This window comes from Neolamprologus brichardi, chromosome 18, assembly GCF_056152115.1.
Source record: "Neolamprologus brichardi isolate AB-2024 chromosome 18, ASM5615211v1, whole genome shotgun sequence".
In the NCBI taxonomy this organism is placed as follows: domain Eukaryota; kingdom Metazoa; phylum Chordata; class Actinopteri; order Cichliformes; family Cichlidae; genus Neolamprologus; species Neolamprologus brichardi.
In genome coordinates this window covers 28,136,966-28,145,781 of record NC_142121.1, presented here as the reverse complement: position 1 = coordinate 28,145,781, position 8,816 = coordinate 28,136,966, and the positions used below count along the sequence as shown (strand labels likewise).

At 41.5% G+C, this 8,816-nt stretch overlaps 1 protein-coding gene and 1 long non-coding RNA gene across 2 annotated transcripts; one reads left to right on the top strand and one right to left on the bottom strand.

The window, feature by feature from the left end:
- The first annotated feature begins 275 nt into the window (after positions 1-275).
- On the top strand, positions 276-4,638 carry LOC118453930 (uncharacterized). Its single transcript, XR_004843501.2, has 3 exons — positions 276-366; positions 2,361-2,455; positions 4,399-4,638. It is a non-coding gene; the product is annotated as an uncharacterized LOC118453930 (long non-coding RNA).
- On the bottom strand, positions 3,463-8,590 carry LOC102784223 (phosphatidylinositol 3-kinase regulatory subunit gamma-like). The gene is made up of 10 exons (XM_006786887.3): positions 8,244-8,590; positions 6,217-6,328; positions 5,986-6,084; positions 5,684-5,864; positions 5,481-5,597; positions 5,214-5,356; positions 4,931-5,107; positions 4,712-4,786; positions 4,418-4,588; positions 3,463-4,313 (listed from the first exon to the last, which is right to left on the bottom strand). The coding sequence occupies exons 1-10, from the start codon at positions 8,293-8,295 to the stop codon at positions 4,037-4,039; spliced, it is 1,404 nt and encodes a 467-aa protein (XP_006786950.1). The 5' UTR covers positions 8,296-8,590; the 3' UTR covers positions 3,463-4,036.
- Between the last annotated feature and the right edge of the window lie 226 nt (positions 8,591-8,816).

The following is an 8,816-nucleotide window of genomic DNA, read 5'->3' as shown; positions in this document are numbered from 1 at the left end:
ATGTGTCTGTGTGGTGTTTAATGGTTCAGTCTGTTGCCTACATGCTTGTTGGCAGGCAACAGGATCTCCTGCCTTCAGCCTATAAGCCAGCTATATTGTGAGCTTGTAAAAAAAAAAACAGAGAGGGGGAAAAAATCCCTCTTATCGATTCTGCTTCCAACATAGCAACTGACTGCTGATTGGCTAACCTGCGGCATGGTCTCGGACTGCCATTGGCTGATCGCGTAGCGTGAAACCGTGGAATCGGACGGAGACAGAGGAGAGGAGAGACGCGATTGGCTGCTGCAAACTGAAAGCAAAAACCTCTTTTTTCTGAAAGCCTCCAAGACAGTTGATGGTGTGTGTGTTTTAGGCGTGACTCCAAAGGTAATTCGTTCTGCTACCCCCCCCCCCCCCCCCCCCTCTACTCCAGTCGGGACTTATTTAAATTGAGAACTAGTAAGCGAGTTGTAGCACTGAGGTGTGCTGACAAGAAAAAAAAGTGGAGGGAGAGGGCCTCTGAGGAAAAATATGTAGGGGGGCTGGGTTTTTACATACGTTCAACTCTTATAGCTGGAAGCCAGGCGAAAGTAGATGTTAGCAGTGATAGCCAAACTGCTATAAAAGCTAATAGTTTGGGGGTCATAGCCATGTGGCAGTGTACTTTATGTGCAAAGAAAATGTAGAAAAGGCCCAGCTTGACCTTTCAAGCCTTCATTTTAATAACCAGGAGGGAGAGAAATAGGCCCTGCACTTTCTCCGCTCTCCTTCCTGCCCCACATATTTTTCTTCCCACCCTCTCCCTGTCTTTGGGACACTCAAGCAGCCGCCTGAGGGTGACTCATTGGTACACTCTGTCCTATCCAGAGCCCTCGAATAGTAAGACTACGGAAGTGCTTAGCGGCCACTTGGAATATATGTGAATATAGAGAGGCAGCGCTACAAACAAAGACCAGAGCACTGCAAAGCCTAATGTTCGGGTTATGACAAAAAGTAAGAAGCGGGGAAAGATTTAAAAGCCCAGTCTTTAGGCTAAATCTTTATTTAGGTAAATGCATCAGCAGATGAGGTGTAGTTTTTATTACCCAGCTCAAGTTATTGGAGCTTAGCTGCTGATGTTAAAAGGTGACAGGTGTCACTTGAATTTGTGCAATCAATATATACTAATTCCACAATACAGGATTAATATGATAACATAGATAATACAATCAAATGCATTTATTTAGGCATTTAGAATAGTTTCTCATTTATGTTATGCAGTTGTTATTTTTATAACATTAGGTAATTCCCACCGTGAATACATTTGTTGAAAGCGCCTTGAGGTGACTGCCGTTATGATTTGGCACTATATAAAAAAAAAATAATTGAATTGTTATATTTAGGTAATATTTCACTTGACCAACCCTGCAAAAGTCAAGTTTTGGAGCTTGATTTCATAATGCTGGATGAAATAACATTAAGATAAAGTCATTTGCAATTACTCAACAATTGTTCTTGGTTGCTAATATGAGTTTGGTGATTTAATCTAACATCAGTTAACCTATCCAAAATCTACCAATTTGTTGGTGAATAATCCACGAATATGTTCTGTTGCATACAGTCTTGTTTTTTAAACAACTTAAATTTTGAAAATGCAATTCAAACTTCTGTGCTGCTATATCTCTATGCCACAGGTATGTTGCTAAATTTCAGGAATGGTTGCGAGGCTCCATGATCTGCAATTGGTGAAAAAAAAAAATCAATTGGAGTGAATGAGACATGATGTGACTCTTACCATTCGAGGGCTGTGGTGCTATCTATCTAGCTACACTGCGTCTGGTGAGTCCTAGCCAGGCTTGCATGCTGCCTGTCCACCCACTCTCCATGCTGACACAGGTAAGAGGTAGTAATCCGTGGCCTGGAACTCTCCCCCAGTACATCCCTGCCCTCTGCACCTCATTAATCCTTACCTAACACAGACCTTCTGTGATGGTTGAAAGAGGCCACCTGTTGCTGTGGTCACACAGGTGGCCAGTGGTGGTGTCATCCAGGGTCAACGTTATCATCATACACCCCAGTGGCAATACATGTGTTTTTCTGAGGATTTTGCACTGGTAAAATTAGCAAATTCAGTGTAATTGTCAGACAGGGGTGATGCCGACTGTGTGATAAACCTAGAAGGGAAAAAAACCCAAGCTGCTCTCAAGTACCAAATGTTAATTTGCTTTTCTTTTTCCTTTACAGAAGGATCAAAAATTTGAAAATGCAAGTGAGAGCCATGCAAAGCATGTTCCTAAAAATTTTTTTGAAGTGACTCAACGGCAGTCAGGCTGAGTACGGAAGAGCCTGCGCACATCCTGCTATTGTCTTTATCGCTTCCTTTCTCTCCCATCTGTCTGCAGCGTGTCCTCCAGTGCCCTAGCTGTCTCCCACCTCTGCAAACTCAAAGATAAGCTCATTGGACTACCATGGCTTTAGTAAAGACGGTAAACCCAACGTAAGTAAGTGTTAAGCATAATTTTTGGTCACTGGAACTTTAACAGCACTTAAAATAACAAAGCTGCCTTCAACCTTTTTATGATTAATGTGAATAATAATAATTTTTAAAAAGTCTTTCTTGAACAGTGTTAGCAACAGACTTGAATTAGTTGACAAAACCATCATCAGTTTATTGTCTTTCAGCAAGAAAAAGGTCAGGATCTCACATTGCTTAGCGTCACCTGAGGAATTTCCTCAGTCCCCCAGTGAAGTTTGATTATTTTAAGAGGCTTAAACAACCTACTTCCATAAAGCAACCTTTAGAAATACATTTTTTTTTTTATTGTGTCTCTGTACAGAGCGTCTATTGTTCTCAAACTTGAAAAATGTGCCAAGTTCAACATGGATTCCTTTCCTCTTAAGCTATGTAGGCTGCATGTCATGGAAAAAAAACATTCATAGCTCAAGCAATGCCACAGTTCAAGTAATGGAGGCAGGATACTTCCGGACCTCTGGCAGTTCACACAAACATTGGAGGCCACATCATACCAGCGCCACTAAAGAGTGCATTTTTGTGGCAAATGTCAACCTCTTGCAACAGCAATACCTTCACCACCACCACCACCACCGTCATCATACATTGCAACAATAGAAATACTGTTGGATTGCACTTTCTTCAAGCTTTCATCTTGTGGCATGTTTATAGAAAAAATATATATAGAATACAAAAAGCTTATACTTCTTTGAGTAACAGAATATAACATACAGTACTTCAGATTATGTTTTGATCAGCACATCAGCAGGTGTACATAAACTGCCCTACCCTTGCCCAAATGCGATTACTGGACTAAACAGGGATGTAGTTCTGCTCAATATTTAGTGTTTTGGTCAATGGGTATATGCTCTTACTATGGTATTCTACAGGATGTTAATGCTACATAATTATCCACTGTATATGAATGTCAGTTTATTTAAAAAAAAAAAAAAAAGAAAAAGAAAGAAAAAAAAAAAAAAAAAGGGGGGGGGTGGAAATAACCAAGATGCACCGCAACGTTTCACAAATTCATGTGGCATTTTACCCAAAAAATTACTTGGCCCTCCAAACCACCTGGATGAAACTGCATGTTTACACCATTCCCCCACCCCACAAAAGCACTTTGTAGTAATAATCCAATATACATCTCCAACACATGGGTCAAATTTTAAAAACTGAACAGTTTAACTCAAAACATCTCTAGCAATGTGAATTCTTGGCTTAAAGAAAAAGTGCAGCACCTGACGTCAGTGAGTAAATCTCAGGTGGTCAGCATCCCTACCCAAAAGGTGTGTGTTAAACAAATGGCAATAAATGAAGTACAAAAAAAAAAACAAAAAAAAAAAACAAAAAAAAAACACACAGTCTGAAAGCTTAAAAACAGTCTCTTTGAAAAAAAAAATAATTCAAGCTGACATTCAAGTTGCGGTCCCACTTCTGTGAAAGCCCATTCATAAAACCGTTGGAATCACTGTAGTGCAAAAAAAAAAAAAAAAAAGTTTTTATACAATGCACCCTGATGCAGTCTCTCGCAGTAAACATGTCCTTTTGTCTGTCACCACTGGATTACATCTCTGGAGCGGCAGGGGCCATCCCCGACGTGTGTTTTGGAGTCTGTATCAGTTTGTGTTGTTCCTCTGCGTGCTGTGAAGGTGTGGCTGCAGCTTTGGCGTGCACTGGATGTGACAGCCGCACATCCAGGGCGTCATTGTGTTGCACTAATGAGTGCAGGCGATAGTGCAGGACAAGGTCTTTCAGTGAACAGTGGACGTCATAGGGCTCGGCAAAGCCGTATCCATGCGGTGTGCTGTAGATCATGCAATGCTTGACTTCTTCGTTTACGCTTTAACAGAGAGAAGGACATCTGTAAGTGTCATGTGATCAAATCAAGAGCAACAAGCATCTCAAACAGATTCCATTTTTTTTAGGCCAAAATGTTGGACTTACACAACGGAGCAGGCGTAACATCCCTGTTTGCTGCTCTCGCGGATCAGAAATGTTCCAGGGACTTTGCCTTGAAGCATCTCCTCTGCCTGCGTCCGACTCAGTTCACCAACAAACCAGCTCGTCTCATCCTGATGTGGCAAATTCTTCTCATCTCCCTTTAGCACATACGTACTGAAAGAAAGAGGGTGGTTGTCATGTCTCTTTCAATTCTGTCTTCCAATAACAAGTTATATTTATTAATTAAAATTAATGTTTTTAAATTAAAATAAATAAAAAGAATGTGTTTAAACTTACTCATCAAGGCTGTCATTATGTACCCCCAGCCAATCATTTATGCGTTTCTGCCGTACACCTTTGTGATTAAGCCAGCTGCAAGGAGAAGAAAAATTAAACATTATGATCCCTAATGATTGTTACCACAAATGCCACAAAACAATATTATAATAATAATAATAATAATAATAATAATAATAATAATAATAATAATAATAATAATATTCTGATGCCACTTACTTGAGGTACTGGTCTCTCATGATGCGTAGCTGGATGAGGTCTGGCCGCAGGTTGTTAATCTTCCTGTCCGTCTCTCTGTAATCCTCCACCTGCGTCCTCAAGTCTTCCTCTAAATGAATTTTGCTGTCATAGATCTCTGCGAGACGGCACTTCAGCTTCTCGTAGTGTATCAGAAAGCTGATGAGGGAAAGGACAGGTCACAGGTATGAGCAGAGTTTAGGGGTTTATGTGCAAAATGCACCCACATTTTAAGAGCCCCCCCGGCCACTGTGCAATAAAGTACCTCTCCAAATCTTTGTCAATTCCCTCCAAATGGCTGCTTCTCTCAAACTCCTCTCCGTAGCGCTCCTGCTCACGACACTGCTCCTCAAAGATCATCATAGTCTCATTAAAAGCCTCTATTGCCGTGCGCTTCATCTGGATCTCCTGTGTCATACAGAGTATATCCATTCAGAAAAGACTCAGGCATTTGTTAAAAGTAAATCAGACCCTTTAGAAAATAATTTTATTATTATTATTATTTTTTTTTTTTAAAGGCTGCATTTTTAACCTGTGAGGTCTTTGTGAAGGCTTCGTAGAGACGATCAAACTCCTTTGATTTCTCTTGGTACTGACTGTGGACCTCCTTAAGCTTTCTTCCAGTCACATCCACATTGTCCTCTTTCACCTAAACGCAAAAATTGTATTTGCTTAGACAACGCGTATCCTTGTGTTTATAAAGAAAAATAAATAAATTTGTATTTACTCACGAACCTGCTGGAAACGGGACACAGGATGGGTAAGCATCAGATCCAGTGAGGCATTATATTCCACCAACGGATGGTGCTGATAGTACCAAATGAGCTCCACCACCGACGCGAATGTGAGAGGGTCTGAGAAGCCATACTTCCCGTCACGGTGGTAAATCTTGATCAGCTTGTTGTGCCCGTCTTTTCTAAAAATTTGAGTAGAGAAAAAAAATTAGATCAGTGCAAAATATAATTTAAACCTCACCATTAATATTTTCTTTTAGCGCTGTGCTTGGAATAACTGTGCTCCTTTTCTCTTCATCTTACCTTAATGTCAGCGTAAAGTCTCCCTGCAGCTTTGTGGATGCATCGCGCACCAGAAAGGAGCCATCAGGTGTGTCTCGGAGCTTCTCGTTTACCTCCTCCCTATGGGAAGAGTCAGTTGATGCTTAACGGAATTCAACGTGCCAATATGTTTAACAATCAAAACATCACATGAGATCTTTGTAGAAAGGATGGGATATTTGCTGAAGGACTGCGGATGTTCTCATCCTTTACCTTGTTATGTCACCCCAGTACCATTCAGCGTCCTGTAGCGAATGCGCAGGAGGCGAAAGGCAGTTGTTGTTCATGGTGGAAGATGGTGGCTTTGTTGACCTGGGAGGGAGAGCTGCATGCGAAAGACAAAACGAAGATGGAATGAAATGCAAAGTTTCCCCATCTTTTCTTAGAGATTTTAAACAATAATCTGCCACAAGATCTACTTAAGCAGTTACTGTAAACACGACCCCTTCAATATTATGACCCCCCCCCTCCCCATCCATCCAGCCAGCAAATGAGGCACACAGTTTGTAACACCCTTGCTTGATGAAGCCTGTCAAGATCTGAGAACATGCCCGGGCAAGTTTCCAAGTTGCCAAATCATTACCAAGATCTTCAGTGATGTCATTACTAAAAATAGAAATGTAGCTTATGAGTTAATAACTTTTAAATTTGTTTTTTAAATTAATTATTCCAAATACTTTAATTATAAAAACCATTATACACTAACCAGTATCCAACTCTTGTGAAATAAATGAAAGTCCATTCTCTAAAGTTTGCCTCTGGCACTGTCCTGAATTGCATGACTGGCATTTAATAGGCTATAAATTATATTTTGAGTCTCTTGGACCACCCTTTTCATTTTATAACCATTGCGAGCTTAGAGATCATAAGTTTTCCATCAACCCTGAGAGGAAGAAGAGGGAGGGGGGGGGGGGGGGGGGGATCCGTGACTCTGGCTTGAAGACTAAGCGTTTTCCTTAAAAATGAAAAACGAGGGGAAACCGCATCAAGAGGAGTGAAGGGCGATATATTTCACTGCAGGACAAAAGTGCCTTTCACGAGGCAGTTAGGGAGAATACAAGAGCACCCTCACACAGGGGAAAGTGTGGCTTTCTCCCACCATCCGCTCACCTCCCCCCCCCCCCCCCCCCTCCCCCCTCCTCCTCCTGACCTCAAAAATAAACAAAAGACAGGTGCAGCAGTTCAGTGAAACGCTGCGGCTCCTGAACTCTGCAAAAAAATTTAAGTCTGCACACCTTTCCCCCCTCCTCCTCTTCCTCCCACGGAGTCCTGCCAAAAAACCCTCGACCGGCTTCCAAACGCCACATGCTTGCACTAGTACATGCACTAGCAATGCATGCAAGAAATTTTTTATATAAATATATATATAAAAAAGATGCCAAATTAAAAGTCTGAAATGCACAACACACATACTGGCTGACCCACTGTCTTCATTTTTGTTGTGCTTCCTACACCCTGTATTGTCGTCACAGTTTTTCAGAAGCTCTCATAAACCTCTCCTGCAAGCTACTTAATTAACTGTAGCCCACTTAGTATAGCTATCCGTAAATTAAATAACTGTATTAAAGCTCAGGACTCTGACGCAGTTTTTTTTTTTTACTAATCAATTAGCCAAATTCAATTAACTCAAATCGGCTACAAGACATTAGCTAAACGTTTTCGGCGCAGTAATAACGCAAAAGCAAACAGGCTACAAAATAAGCTGCAGGCGAGTTTATCGGAGCTAAGTCATGAGACGAGCTGCCTGTAGCCTACTTTCTGAGCTAGCGAGCAAATTAACCACGGCTGGCTGCAGTGGAGAACAAAGCGGTCGTTCATTAACGCACCCGCGACTATATTCTCTATAAAATGCACTCTTTCCTCTGCCGCACACGTTTGGGTACGTGTCGTTTAGGTTTAGTGGGACGACTCAAAGCCGCCGTGCATCCCTGTCAAAGTTTGCCATATGTGCCGAGACAAAAGAAAAGAGGCAAGCCACTGCGCCTGGTTCTCCGAAAGGTATTACGTAATTGCCAAGTGAATTGCGCTATGCATGCCTGGGCAATGCCACTGGGAGAGCGCAGCACTGAGGACCTGACCATTGCAACGCTTTACCGACACCTGCACAGCATTTTCTCAGATGTCAGCTTTACTAACAGATATTAACCGATAAGAAAAAAAGAAGAAGAAAGCGGGGCATTGATAAAACGCTCCCCGACCCCCCGCAGATCAGATAATGGCTGGTTTTAACCCTAACTTACCTGGTGCTTGGTCCATTTCGATGTAGAATAAACCTTCGGGAGGATAAATCATTCCTGTTTCACTAGAGTAGTCCAGGTTGCCGCTGTTGTCTTCGCAAGTCTGGGCAAAAATAAATAAATAAAAAAAAAATGCACGTTTCTTTTAACCTAATTTAAGCTAGGCTACTTAAGAGTATTCGCAGACGCCACGTCCTACATTCACGTGAATAAAAAGATAACTCCTTGGATTCCGCGTCCATAAGCATCCCACAGTCAAAAATTTAGTGTTCTGAAATCGCCTTTCTAAACAGAGACCATTTTCAGACATAATAGATTATCAGTCCGTGCCTTCTCACTGTGTGGCGGCGCTCTAGTTCATCTGGGAAGTGGAGCGACTTTAAAGGGCTGTTCGTAACATCATCTTGGTACAGTCCAAGCTGCTACCACAGTAGGGGTGTTCGTTTTCTTGTTGGGATCCCGTGTCGTGTACAAAAAGGAGCTATTGAAATGTATCCTACGTAATTATTTAAAAGTAAGCGTTTTAAATAAAAAAAATTAACATATATGCACTTAAATAAGTAAATTGTGTAAGCA